Source organism: Salmo trutta, chromosome 19 (assembly GCF_901001165.1).
Source record: "Salmo trutta chromosome 19, fSalTru1.1, whole genome shotgun sequence".
NCBI classification, from domain to species: Eukaryota; Metazoa; Chordata; class Actinopteri; order Salmoniformes; family Salmonidae; genus Salmo; species Salmo trutta.
This window is the reverse complement of record NC_042975.1, coordinates 55,747,058-55,762,070: the sequence shown is the minus strand read 5'-3', so window position 1 is coordinate 55,762,070 and position 15,013 is coordinate 55,747,058. Positions and strand designations below refer to the sequence as shown.

General features: G+C 40.6%; 1 protein-coding gene across 1 annotated transcript in view; it reads left to right on the top strand.

Annotated features, from left to right (window-relative positions):
* Nucleotides 1-8,634, top strand: part of LOC115153784 (transcription initiation factor TFIID subunit 6-like) — a 29,113-nt gene extending 20,479 nt beyond the window's left edge. The window contains exons 6-12 of the mRNA XM_029699359.1: nt 1,837-1,938; nt 2,188-2,370; nt 2,682-2,756; nt 5,447-5,572; nt 5,950-6,123; nt 6,364-6,555; nt 8,356-8,634. Coding sequence (XP_029555219.1) covers nt 1,837-1,938; nt 2,188-2,370; nt 2,682-2,756; nt 5,447-5,572; nt 5,950-6,123; nt 6,364-6,555; nt 8,356-8,634 — 1,131 coding nt within the window. The remainder of the gene's footprint in view (nt 1-1,836; nt 1,939-2,187; nt 2,371-2,681; nt 2,757-5,446; nt 5,573-5,949; nt 6,124-6,363; nt 6,556-8,355) is intronic.
* Nucleotides 8,635-15,013: the final 6,379 nt, after the last annotated feature.

Genomic DNA, 15,013 nt, shown 5'->3' with positions numbered 1-15,013 from the left:
TTGATATTATACATTTCTAATTTTGTCAAAGTTGATTTCATTGCAAGTTAAAGCTTGCTGTTACCTCGCTAGCTGAAGTTCGATGGCTGGCTTGCTAGCTAACAGTGAACCTATTTGGCTAGCTATGAAAATCGGTTTGTATTGCTATTACTCTATGGTTTGGGATGATAGTTCACTGTTTAGCTAGCTAACATTAACATTACATGTCTACTGTTAAAGAAAAGACCCCAAGTTAAAGCTTGCTGTTAGCTAGCTAAAGTTAGCTGAGGTTAGATAGCTGGCTTGCTAGCTAACATTAACATGTGTGTATGAACTGTGTGTAACGTTAGTGATGTTGGACTGGAGGATGATTCGGTGCTGGTGGAAAGCTATGACTGGCAACAACACCTGACTCCGTACTTTTTGAGAAGATCAGGGAGTTTTGCGACAAAGAGGCTATGAATATCACATGCCCTGCACCAAAGTCAAGGGCAGTATAGAAACAGGCTCTCCGAAAAGGCCTACAACGTTCCCTTGTTCATGTGTGTGTAACAGTGTAGGTTCCGTCCCTCTCTTCGCCCCCAACCCGGGCTCGAACCAGGGACCCTTGCACACATCAACAACTGACACCCACGAAGCATCGTTACCCATCGCGCCACAAAAGCCGCGGCCCTTGCAACGCAAGGGGAAACCCTACTTCAAGACTCAGAGCGAGTGACGTCACCGATTGAAACGCTATTAGCGCGCACCACCGCTAACTAACTAGCCATTTCACATCGGTTACACTCACCCCCCTTTTGACCTCCTCCTTTTCCGCAGCAACCAATGATCCGGGTCAACAGCATCAATGTAACAGTGTACGTTCCGTCCCTCTCTTCGCCCCAACCTGGGCTCGAACCAGGGACCCTTGCACACATCAACAACTGACACCCCACGAAGCGTCGTTACCCATCGCGCCACAAAAGTGTTATTAAATCTTAAACTTCTGAGAAAGAGACTAAACATTTTTCCAATTAATATTTCTTAAAAGACCATTCCAGAAAGATACTTTGACATATGGGACTGAAACATCATATTTAAATAATTGTTTTTAAAAACAGTAGGAGAGAAACATGTCTTGCCCACTGGTGAGTCAGCTGGATCAAGAGATGGTAAAGAAGCGGGCATAGATTTGGCCACATCCTTAAAAAGTACAATAAGTCCAGAGGGGATTGCATCAATAATGATCATAGCAATGAATGACAGATCTCTTGCATTTCATTATCACAAACATTACTTTTTTAAAGAGACAGTGTACAATTTTCAATGTAATACATCCCAATAGGAAAATTGTGATTTCACACAATGTAGAAACCTAATATTCCACAAATGACTTTATTTATTAAATGACAGATATTTGTATCAACATCTTAGCTTTTATAATAAACGTGTCTTAACAGTGTTAAATATTCGTTTCTCGAGCACAACATGTGCTTCAAAAGTAGCTAGAATTCAAATAGGCTTTATCTCAGTCAATAAAACAAAAACATTTTCTGATGCTCCTAACTTTAAGTTATCAGTGAGAATGTTTTATTTAGCCCTGCTCTCACCTGCCATCTACCCTCCTATATCTTGTTCTGCTGGGTTGTGTTCATTAGGGCACGCAATATAAAAGGTTACATTACATTCAATACATTTTTTCAACAAAAACCTAAAATATTGTTACCAAATAGTGCCTCCCTGTTTCAATACATCTTTATTCTGCTTGGTATCTAATGAATACAATCCTGGTGATGCTGAGGTGTCTCAGTGCAGTAGGGATCATGACGCTGTTACCTTTAACTTGTTTTTCTCTTACGTCTTTCTCTTGTCCTGTAGGTCCGTGTGAACATGGTGCAGAACAACCTGGCCCTGCTCATCTACCTGATGAGGATGGTCAAGGCCCTCATGGACAACCCCACACTCTACTTAGAGAAATATGTAAGAGCCGCCATGACTCAGATTCTGTCAAATTCTAACACAGCTAAAAAGCATACAAAGTAAACTGAAAATGAAATCAAAACGCATTAAACTGAACTATGACGCAGATCAATATTACACACAAACTGAAAACCAAATCCTAATATAATCCTAATAAACTTGATAGAGTATTTCAATACAGACAGTCCTCAACTCAGTGCTGATCATAACACATTGTGTCCCTCTCTTGGTTCCCTGGTCGTGGTCTAGCTGCATGAGTTGATCCCAGCGGTGGTGACGTGTATAGTGAGTAAGCAGCTGTGTTTGCGGCCTGACGTGGACAACCACTGGGCTCTGAGGGACTTCGCTGCCCGTCTGATGGCCCAGAGCTGTAAGACCTTCAGCACCACCACCAACAACATCCAGTCACGCATCACCAAGACCTTCACCAAGGTATGACGCATCCGATTCATCAACCTTTACTTAAAGGGTGTGTGTGTGACTTTTGTGAAAAATAAATGAACACCATTTCATTAAACATATTTACATTTACATTTTAGTCATTTAGCAGACGCTCTTATCCAGAGCGACTTACAGTAGTGAATGCATACATTTCATGCATTTTTTTTCTCCGTACTGGTCCCCAGTGGGAATCGAACCCACAACCCTGGCGTTGCAAACACACTGGATACTGGGATTGAGACAATAAGTGGTGGTATTATTATTATTAGCCATGAACATCACCTTCCATCTCTTTCTCTCAGAGCTGGTTGGATGACAAGACTCAGTGGACGACACGCTACGGCTGCATCGCTGGACTGTCTGAACTAGGACCTGACGTGAGTTGTGCCTTTGTCTCTTGCACACTTGAAGAAATGTCCTCACCCCATAGTGTTTCTCTCTCTTTCTCTCTCTCCAATTCAAACTGCCTTATTGGCATGGGAAAAGTATGTGGACACCCTTTCTCATTACTGGATTTGGCTATTTCAGCCAAACCCGTTGCTGACGGGTGTATAAAATCGAGCACACAGCCATGCAATCTCCATAGACAGACATTGGCAGTTGAATGGCATTACTTAAGAGCTCAGTGACTTTCAACGTGCCACCGTCATAGGATGCCACCTTTCCAACAAGTCAGTTCGTCAAATTTCTGCCCTGCTAGAGCTGCCCTGGTCAACTGTAAGTGCTGTTATTGTGAAGTGGAAACATCTAGGAGAAACAATGGCTCAGTCGCGAAGTGGTAGGCCACACAAGCTCACAGAACGGGACCACCGAATGCTGAAGTGTGTAACACGATAAAATTGTCTGTCCTCGGTTGCAACACTCACTACCGAGTTCCAAACTACCTCTGGAAGCAATGTCAGCACAAGACCTGTTAGTCAAGAGCTTACTGAAATGGGTTTCCATGGCCGAGCAGCCGCACACATGCCTAAAATCACCATGCGTAATGACAAGCGTCGGCTGGAGTGGTGTAAAGCTCGCCGCCATTGGACAGTAAACATGACAAATGTCATATTGTGGCTGCATACACTGTTGTAATGATGTGCAAATAGTTAAAGTAAATACATAAATACATAAACATGTTCTTCACTGGTTGCCCTTTTCTTGTGGCAACAGGTCAAAAATCTTGCAGCTGTGGTATTGTTTTATTTAACCTTTATTTAACTAGGCAAGTCAGTTTAGAACAAATTCTTATTTTCAATGACAGCCTAGGAACAGTGGGTTAACTGCCTTGTTCAGGGGCAGAACGGCAGATTTTTACCTTGCTAGATCAAATCCCGAGCTGACAACCTTTCGGTTACTGGCCCAATGCTCGAACCACTAGGCTACCCTACCGCCCCATATTTCACCCAGTAGATATGGGAGTTTATCAAATTGGATCTGTTTTTTAATTATTTGTGGGTCTTTGTAATCTGAGGGAAATATGTTTCTCTAATATGGTCATACATTTGGCAAAGGTTAGGAACTGCATCTCAGTTTCCACCTCATTTTGTGGGCAGTGTGCACATAGCCTGTCTTCTCTTGAGAGCCAGGTCTGCCTACGGCGGCCTCTCTCAATAGCAAGGCTATGCTCACTGAGTCTGTACGTACCGTAATTTCCGGACTATAAGCCGCAACTTTTTTCCCACGCTTTGAACCTCGCGGCTTAAACAATGACGCAGCTAATATATGGATTTTTCCCGCTTTCAAATTTTTTTGCTCAAAAAACACATTCTGTGATGTGCTCAGTTTTTGGGCGGCATGAAGCTTTCATTAGACCAATGAAATTGCCGAACGGGTTAAGGTCAAACAACTTTTCTGTTTACTGTTTAGATTAAATTGAGCGCTCTCAAACTTCCCATCATTTTGATTACGGTAGTCATTTTGTCACCCTCATCATGGCAAAGACACGGAGAAATGCATATGATGCAGCTTTAAAGTTGAAGGCGATTGATCTGGCTGTTGGAAAAGGAAATAGAGCTGCTGCACGGGAGCTTGGTCTTAATGAGTCGATGATAAGACGTTGGAAACAGCAGCGTGAGGAATTGACTCAGTGCAAAAAGACAACTAAAGCTTACTGCAAATTTTTTATTTTTTATTACAAGCCGTGTTTCGTTAAAGCCTATTTATTTTTGTTACAAGCCGTGTTTCGTTAAAGCCTATTTATTTTTGTTATAAGCTGTGTTTCGTTAAAGCCTGTGTAAAGTTCATTTGTTTCAATGTACCGGTAGGCACCTGCGGCTTATAGACATGTGCGGCTTATTTATGTAAAAAAAATATATATATTTTTTAATTCAGTGGGTGCGGCTTATATTCAGGTGCGCTCAATAGTCCGGAAATTACGGTAGTCAAAGCTTTCCTTAAGCTTGGGTCAGTCACAGTGGTCAGGTATCCTGCCAATGTGTACTCTCTATTTAGAACCAAATAGCATTCCAGTTTGCTCTGTTTTTTGGTAAATTCTTTCTAATGTGTCAAGTAATTATCTTTTTGTTTTCTCGGGATTTGGTTAGGTGTAATTGTTTTGCTGTCCTGGGGCTCTGTGGGGTTTGTTTGTGTTTGTGAACAGAGCCGCAGGACCAGCTTGCTTAGGGCACTCTTCTCCAGGTTCATCTCTGTAGGTGATGGCTTTGTTATGTAAGGTTTGGGAATCGCTTCCTTTTAGGTGGTTATAGAATTTAACGGCTCTTTTCTGGATTTTGATAATTAGCGGGTATCTGCCTAATTCTGCACTGCATGCATTATTTGGTGTTTTACATTGTACACAGGGGATATTTTTGCAGAATTCTGCATGCAGTCTCAATTTGGTGTTTGTCCCATTTTGTGAATTATTGGTTGGTGAGCGCATCCCAGACCTCACAACCATAAAAGGCAGTGGGTTCTACAACTGATTCAAGTATTTTTAGCCAGATCCTAATCAGTTATAGATCCCATTGCCCTTTATGGTTGTGAGGTCTGGGATCCGATCACCAACCAAGAATTCACAAAATGGTATGTTGAATTTTATGTTCCCCTCTCTTTCTATCTACCTCCCTCTTCTCACTCTCTCCAGGTGATCAAGACGTTGATCCTGCCCAGGCTCACTGTAGAAGGAGCTCGTATCAAAGCAGTGTCTGATGGACCTGTTGTCTCCAACATCGATAAGATAGGAGCAGACCACGTCCAAAGCCTTTTATTGGTGAGGAGCCAAACTTATTGTTCTACTGATTATTACTCAATGCCTCTTTATGATAGAACATGTTTGTTTTATTCTCATGTACCTGATTTGTTAACACAAATAAGACCATAGACAACATACAGTAATATAGACACCTCTTCATCCAGTACATTTAGGGCCAGTTTCCCAGACACAGAGGAAACCCAGTTCTGGACTTAAAACATGCTTTAATTTGTAAGTCGCTCTGGATAAGAGCGTCTGCTAAATGAGGTAATGTAAAATGTAATGCTTTTTAATCTGTGTCCAGGAAACTGGCCTTTAAAGTCCCATCTGTGACTTTAATATACCCATCTGTGAGAGATACAGAGATACTTGACTAATATCTTCTTCTCTCTCAGAAACACTGTGCCAGCGTCCTCGCTAAAACTTGTCCCCTGCCTGACAATGTGGAGCAGTACCGGGCAGACTACGGTTACCTTGGGCCCATGCTGTGTTCTCATGTGGTCAAGGCCAGGGCCCAGGCAGCACTACAGGCCCAGCAGGTCAACAGAACCACACTCACCATCACACAGGTAGGGCACATGGACGTCAAACATCTATTGACCCAGCTTAGTGTTAGGTAAATGTCGGTGTAATAAATATGTAAATTCAGTCACTTCAAGAAGTAAACTTAAATTCCAATTCTCTTCATTGAAAAACAAAGTTGGAATTGACTTCAACGCTGATATTGACTGACAATATCAGCAACTTCATCCTGTTAGTGTTTAGTAACATAACAAAACCCAATCTGAAGTTCTGTTTCTATGTTGCAGCCTCGGCCCACCCTAACAGTGTCTCAGAGCGGAATAGGAGGGTCAGGGGGGTCCCGTACCCCCAGCATCATTAAGGTACCCAGCTCCCTCACCCTCATGTCCACCCGACCAGGCACCCCAACACAGCCATCGCCCCCGGCAACCAAGTACATCGTCATGGCAACCAGCTCAGGGGCATCGTCCACCCAGCAGGTATTGTGGACAGCAGTTTTGTTGTTTTTGTTTTCTTTGAAATGGTAACAAAGACTATTGTATTTAAGAGCATAAATAGTATTCACTCTGTCCTCCTAGATTCACATATAGTACCAGTCAAAAGTTTGGACACACCTACTCATTCAAGGCTTTTTATTTTTACTATTTTCTACATTGTAGAATAATAGTGAAGACATCAAACCTATGAAATAACACATATTGAATCATGTAGTAACCACAAAAGTGTTAAACAAATCAACATATTTTATATTTCAGATTCTTCAAAGTAGCCACCCTTTGCCTTGATGACAGGTTTGCACACTAATGGCATTCTCTCAACCAGCTTCATGAGGTAGTCACCTTCAATTAACAGGTGTGCTTTGTTAAGTTAATTTGTGGAATTTCTTTCCTTCTTATTGAGTTTGAGCCAATCAATTGTGTTATGACAAGGTAGGGGTGGTATACAGAAGATAGCCCTATTTGGTAAAAGACTAAGTCCATATTATGGCAAGAACAGCTCAAATAAACAAAGAGAAATTATAGTCCGTCATTACTATAAAACATGAAGAACTTTTAAAGTTTCTTCAAGTGCAGTCATAGAAAGTGCAGTTGCTATGATGAAACTGGCTCTCATGAGGACCACCACAGGAAAGGAAGACAGAGAGCTACCTCTGCTGCAGAGGATAAGTTCATTAGAGTTACCAGCATCAGAAATTGCAGCCCAAATAAATGTTTCTCAGAGTTCAAGTAACGGACACGTCTTAACTTCAGCTGTTCAGAGGAGACTGCGTGAATTAGGCCTTCATGGTCGAATTGCTGCAAAGAAACCACTACTAAAGGACACCAATAAGAAGAAGAGACTTGCTTGGGCCAAGAAACACAAGCAATGGACATTAGACCGGTGGAAATCTGTCCTTTGGTCTGATGAGTCCAAGTTTGAGATTTTTGGTTCCAACTGCTGTCTTTGTGAGATGCGGACTAGGGGAACGCTTTATCTCAGCATGTGTGGTTCCCACAGTGAAGCATGGAGGAGGAGGTGTGATGGTGCTTTGCTGGTGACACTGTCTGTGATTTATTTCAAATTTAAGGCACACTTAACCAGCATGGCTACCACAGCATTCTGCAGCGATACGCCATCCCATCTGGTTTGCGCTTAGTTCCACTATCATTTGTTTTTCAACAGGACAATGACCCAACATACCTCCAGGTTGTGTAAGGGCTATTTGACCAAGAAGGAGAGTGATGGAGAGCTGCGTCAGATGACCTGGCCTCCACAGTCACTCGACCTCAACCGAATTGAGAGGATTTGGGATGACTTGGACCGCAGAGTGAAGGAAAAGCAGCCAACAAGTGCTCAGCATATGTGGGAAGTCCTTCAAGACTGTTGGAAAAGCATTCCAGGTGACTACCTCATGAAGCTGGTTGAGAGAATACAAAGCTGTTCATCAAGGGTAGGGTGGCTACTTTAAAGAATCTAAAATCTATTTTGATTTGTTTAACACTTTTTTGTTTACTACATGATTCCATGCTATTTCATAGTTTTGATGTGTTCACTATTATTCTACAATGTAGAAAATAGTTAAACTTTTTTATTTTAAATCCTGGAATGAGAAGGTGTGTCCAAAACTTTTGACTGGTGCTGTATAAGGTGTGGTCGTAAATAAACATTTAATATACAGTCATTGATATCCTATACATTCACTTTTTGATAAACATTTAAGTTTCTCTAAAAAAAGTCATTATCTAGATGCCCTAGTAGTGGTGATGTGTAATGTAATATTCCCCTCTCCTTTACTTCAGGTGATCACTCGGACTTCCTCCTCAGTGACCAGCACGGTCGCCAGCGCTACCTCCACGCTGCAGCCTCTGGTCAAGTTGGAGTCTGGAGGGGCCGGCGGCCTGGGGGGGTCGCGACCTCTCCAGAAGTACATTGTGGTGTCCCTCCCCTCCTCCTCTCTGGAAAGGAAGAGTGGCGTGCTCCCTCCCTCCTCTTCTTCCGCCTCCCCCATCTTGCTGGAAGCCGGGATGAAGATGGATTGCTCAGACTCCCCCGGCGCCAGCACACAGTCCCCGCACTGAGACTCTGGGTGTGTCCCAAATGGCAAACAATTCCCTTTATAGTGCACTACTGTTGACCAGGGCCCATAGGGCTCTGGTCAACAGTAGTGTGCTATATAAGGAATAGGGTGCCGTTTGACACAGACACTGGCTTGTAATTGGCTGAGACAGCCCTCTGATTGGCTGATGGTAATAACAGAGACCTCTACCTCCGATTGGATAGAGACTAGGTGCCTGGGAGCGAGGACTTTTGGTGCAGGTGTGGAAACTAGCTTCTGGAGTGGCAAAGGAATTGTCAGAAAACGGGGGATATTACAGTGGCAAGAAAAAGTATGTGAACCCTTTGGAAATACCTGGATTTCTGCATAAATTGGTCATAAAATTTGATCTGATCTTCATCTAGGTCACAACAATAGTCAAACACAGTCTGCTTAAAACCTCTCTGGCGCATGTGGGACGAATTCGTCCCACCTACGTAACAGCCACTTCAATCCAGTGGCGCGATTTTTGAATCGTTTGAAATACTATTACTTCAATTTCTCAAACATATGACTATTTTACAGCTATTTAAAGACAAGAATCTCGTTAATCTAACCACACTGTCCGATTTCAAAAAGGCTTTACAACGAAAGCAAAACATTAGATTATGTCAGGAGAGTGCCCAGCCAGAAATAATCAGACACCCATTTTTCAAGCTAGCATATCATGTCACATAAACCCAAACCACAGCTAAATGCAGCACTAACCTTTTATGATCTTCATCAGATGACACACCTAGGACATTATGTTATACAATACATGCATGTCTGTTCAATCAAGTTCATATTTATATCAAAAAACAGCTTTTTACATTAGCATGTGACATTCAGAAAAAGCATACCCCCCGCAAACTTCCGGGGAATTTACTAACAGTTTGCTAAATTACTCACGATAAACGTTCACAAAAAGCATAACAAGTATTTTAAGAATTATAGATACATTACTCCTCTATGCACTCGATATGTCCGATTTTAAAATAGCTTTTCGGATGAAGCACATTTTGCAATAATCTAAGTACATAGCCCGGCATCACAGGGCTAGCTATTTAGACACCCACCCAGTTCAGCCTTCACCATAATCACATTTCCTATAAGAAAAATGTTCTTACTTTTCTTGTTCTTCATCAGAATACACTGCCAGGACTTCTACTTCAATAACAAATGTAGGTTTGGTCCCAAATAATCCATCGTTATATCCAAATAGCGGCATTTTGTTCGTGCGTTCAAGACACTATCCGAAGGGTAACAAAGGGTGACACTATCAGAATGCTACATCACGGTCTCGCGCATGGCGCATTGGCGTGACAAAAAATGTCTAAATATTCCATTACCGTACTTCGAAGCATGTCAACCGCTGTTTAAAACCAATTTTATGCCATTTATCTCGTAGAAAAGCGATAATATTCCGACCGGGAATCTGCAATGAGCCTAAACAGCCGAATTAAATTTCTCCACGGGGGCGAATCGTGTACGCGCCTCATTCAATGGTCCTCTGATCGGCCACTTACCAAAAGCGATAATCTGTTTCAGCCAGAGGCCGCCTCGTCATCCTTCAGGTTTTTCGCGGGTTCTGAGAGCCTATTGGAGCCCTGGGAATTGTCACGTTACAGCTAAGATCCTTACTTTTCAATAAACAGATGCAAGACGCACAACTCCTTGTCAGACAGGCCACTTCCTGCATGAAACCTTGTCAGGATTTTGCCTGCCATAGGAGTTCGGTTATACTCACAGACACCATTCAAACAGTTTTAGAAACTTTAGGGTGTTTTCTATCCAAACCTGAACAATAATATGCATATTCTAGCTTCTGAGTTGGTGTAGGAGGCAGTTAAAAATGGGCACATATTTTTTCCAAAATGCTCAATACTGCCCCCTAGCCCAAACAGGTTTTTAAACTAATAACACAAACAATTATGCGTTTTCATATATTTATTGAACACACCGTGTAAACATTCACATACCAGCGTGTAAAAAGTATGTGAACCCTTGGATTTAAAAACTGGTTGACCCTCCTTTGGCATCAATAACCTCAACCAAACATTTTCTGTAGTTGCGGATCAGACCTGCACAATTGTCAGGAGGAATTTTGGACCATTCCTCTTTACAAAAATGTTTCAGTTCAGCAATAATCTTGGGATGTCTGGTGTGAACCGCTCTCTTGAGGTCATGCCACAGCATCTCAAATCGGGTTGAGATCAGGACTCTGACTGGGCCACTCCAGAAGGCGTATTTTCTTCTGTTGAAGCCATTCTGTTGTTGATTTACTTCTGTGTTTTGGGTTGTTGTCCTGTTGCATCACCCACCTTCTGTTGAGATTCAATTGGCGGACAGATATCAAGACATTTTGCAGAAGAATGTTAGGCTAAACTTGGGAATTCATTTTTCCGTCAATGATAGCAAGCTGTCCAGGCCCTGAGGCAGCAAAGCAGCTCCAAACCATGATGCTTCCTCCACCATACTTTACAGTTGGGATGAGTTTTTGATGTTGGTGTGCTGTGCCTTTTTTTTCTCCACACACAGTGTTGTGTGTTCCTTCCAAATAACTCAACTGTAGTTTAATCTGTCCACAGAATATTTTGCCAGTAGCGCTGTGGAACATCCAGGTGCACTTTTGCAAACTTCAGACATGCAGCAATGTTTTTTTGGACAGCAGTGGCTTCTTCCGTGGTGTCTTCCCATGAACACTATTCTTGTTTAGTGTTTTACGTATCGTAGACTCGTCAACAGAGATGTTAGCATGTTCCAGAGATTTCTGTAAGTCTTTAGCTGACACTAGGATTCTTCTTAAAACCTCTACGGGCCACGGTGGCAGTATTGAGAATTTTGAAAAAAATACGTGCCCATTTTTAACTGCCTCCTACACCAACTCAGAAGCTAGGATATGCATATTATTAACACATTCGGATAGAAAACACTCTGAATTTTCTAAAACAGTTTGAATGGTGTCTGTAAGTATAACAAAACTCATATTGCAGGCAAAAACCTGAGAAAAATAGATTTAAAAAAATGAGAATTTTGTGGCTGTACTATTTAGTGTCATTGTTTATTAGATACCATAGTGAGAAAGGATTCCGTTCGCAACTCCTACGGATTCCACTAGATGTCAGCGATCTTTATAAAGTTGTTTGAAGCTTCCATGATTAACAGGGAGCAAATTAGAATGCATTGAAGTTGACGTCCGTGGGATGTCGTCACTTCCATTATGGCCTGCACCTGCGCAATCATGAGACACGAGACATTTAAAAAAAACGTTTTTCTAGACACAGGTGAAGTCGGGTTGAAACATTACTGATGTTTCACGTTAAAAATGGCTCTAAAGATTGATGCTAAACAACGTTTGACATGTTTGAACAAACATAAATAGATTATTTTTGTAACTTTTTTAACTTTTTGCCGTGACTTCACACACCCCCCCTCGCTACTTTTTAGTAGCCACCGAAGCGCTAACAACATGGAACAACTTGGAGTTATTTGGACATCAATTATGAACTTTGTCAAAAGAAACCACATTTGTTGTGGACCTGGAATTCCTGGAACTGCCAATGGATGAAGATAATCAAAGGTAATGGATTATTGACAATAGTATTATTGATATTACATGGTTACAAGATGATGCTAAGCTAATTAGGCTAGCTTATTGTTCTTAGCACAGCACCTGGTTTATTGCAACTTGTGATTTCCCAGTAAAGTTATTTTGAAATCTGGCAAGACAGTATCATTTACGAAATGTTAAACTATAATTATTTGAATGACAATATTATAATTTACCAATGTTTTCGAATAGTAATTTTGAAAATTGTAACGTTGTTCACCGGAAGCATTTCAGAGAAGAAAAAAATCAGAATTTCACCGCTACTGTAAAATGCGGTTTTTGGATATAAATATGAACTTGATGGAACAAAAAATGCATGTATTGTATAACATAATGTCCTAGGAGTGTCATCTGATGGAGATTGTCAAAGGTTGGTGCATAATTTTAGCTGGTTTCTGCTTTTGGTGACGCCTGACCTTGAATTGAAAATGGATGTTTGTATTTTTGTGGCTATGTACTGTCCTAACATAATCTAACTTTATGCTTTTGCCGTAAAGCCTCTTTGAAAATTGAACAATGTGGTTAGATTAAGGAGATGTTTATCTTTTAAATGGTGTAAAATAGTTGATTGTTTGAGAAATTGAAATTATTAGATTTTTGATGTTTTGAATTTCCAGCCTTGCTAGCAATCCCGTCTCAGGGTTCATTGCTAACACGTGGCCTCAACAGGTTTTAAGATTGAGAATTTAAAAAAAAATATGTGCCCATTTTTAACTGCCTATTACACCAACTCAGAAGCTAGAATATGCATATTATTGTTCAGGTTTGGATAGAAAACACCCTAAAGTTTCAAAAACTGTTTGAATGGTGTCTGTGAGTATAACAGAACCCATTTGGCAGGCAAAACCCTGAGACAGATTCTGACAGGAAGTGGATACCTGATGTGTTGAATTGACTTTAAGCCTATACCATTGAAAAACAAAGGGAAGGAGGAATATTTTGGCACTTCCTATTGCTTCCACAAGATGTCCCCAGCCTTTACAAAGTGTTTTGAGTCTTCTACAGTGAGATCTGACTGAAGAAGAGCGTTGGAACGGCGATGGCCCATTAGACACCTGGCGCGCAATTTGATGGTGGGTACTCTCATTCCGAAACGTTTTAAAAGAGAACCCAATGGTCCGCCTTGAATTTTATTCATGTTCTGGTTAAAAAAGGCCCTAATGATTTATGCGATACAACGTTTGACATGTTTGAACGAACGAAAATATATTTTTTCCGTTCTTGAAGTGAAGTGAAGTCCGGCTGGCTTAGATCATGTGCTACAACACGGAGGTTTTTGGACATAAATGATGAGCTTTTTTGAACAAAACTACATTCGTTATGGACCTGGGATTCTTTGGAAGTGACATCTGATGAAGAGAATCAAAGGTAATGGATTATTTACATAGTATTTTCGATTTTAGATCTCTCCAACATGGCGGTTAGTCTGTATCGCAATGCGTATTTTTCTGGCGCAGTGCTCAGATTATTGCAAAGTGTGATTACCCAGTAAGGTTAATTTTAAATCTGGCAAGTCCATTGCGTTCAAGAGATGTAAATCTATAATTCTTTGAATGACAATATAATATTTTACCAATGTTTTCTAACATTAATTAATTATTTTGTTGTCATGACTTGACTGCCGGTATTGGAGGGAAACGATTTCCTGAACATCAACGCCATAGTAAAACGCTGTTTTTAGATATAAATATGAACTTGATAGAACTAAAAATGCATGCATTGTCTAACATAATGTCCTAGGAGTGTCATCTGATGGAGATTGTAAAAGGTTAGTGCATAATTTTAGCTGATTTTATGGTTTTGGTGACGCCTGTCTTTGAATCGACAATACACTACACACAGCTATTGTCAATGTACTCTCCTAACATAACCTAACTTTATGCTTTCCCCGTAAAACCTTTTTGAAATCGGTAAACGTGGTTAGATTAAGAAGATGTTTATCTTTCAAAGGCTGTAAGTTAGTTGTATGTTTGAGAAATTTGAATTTTGACATTTATTTGGTTTCAAATTTGCCGCTCTTGAAATGCACCTGCTGTTGATAGGGTGCGCCACGGGTGGCACGCTAACGTCCCAAATAGCCCCAAGAAGTTAAAAAAGTGCTTTCTGGACCGTTTTTCGTCAATTACACATGTATAAGAGCTGTATGAACATACTTTTGACATATTTTATTGACATAATGTTTTTGTTGTTGTTGTTTTTGCTTGTGCATAAGGCATATGTTTTGTGCATTTGGAATATGATTTCATAGGAAGTCAAAAGTGACTTTTTTTTCTTTTTTTGGCCAAATGCCATTAGAGATATCCAAATGAAATGTCCAATTCTTTTTTTGTCAAATATACATGTATGAAAGTATTGAATGTGCCAAATCACAGCAAATATCCAATAGATGGCGAGCGCTCTCCACAGTGAATTTTCTTATTGCAAATGTAACACAAGTCAAGACCATTAGTCAAATTTTGAATTTTTTCTTTTTTTTTCTTAAACTTATCACCCCCTTAAAAAAGTGCTTTCTGGACCGTTTTTCTAAATTCGTTTGATTGTTTTTGTCAACTACACATGTATAAGAGCTGTATGAACATATTTTTGACATTTTATTGACATCATTTTTTGGGTTGTTTTTGCTTGTACATAAGGCACATGTTTTGTCCATTTGCAATATGATTTCATAGGAAGTCAATTTTTTGCCAAATGCCATAAGAAATGTCCAAATGAAATGTCCAATTATTTTTTTGTCAATTATATATGTATGAAAGTATTGAATGTGCCAAAT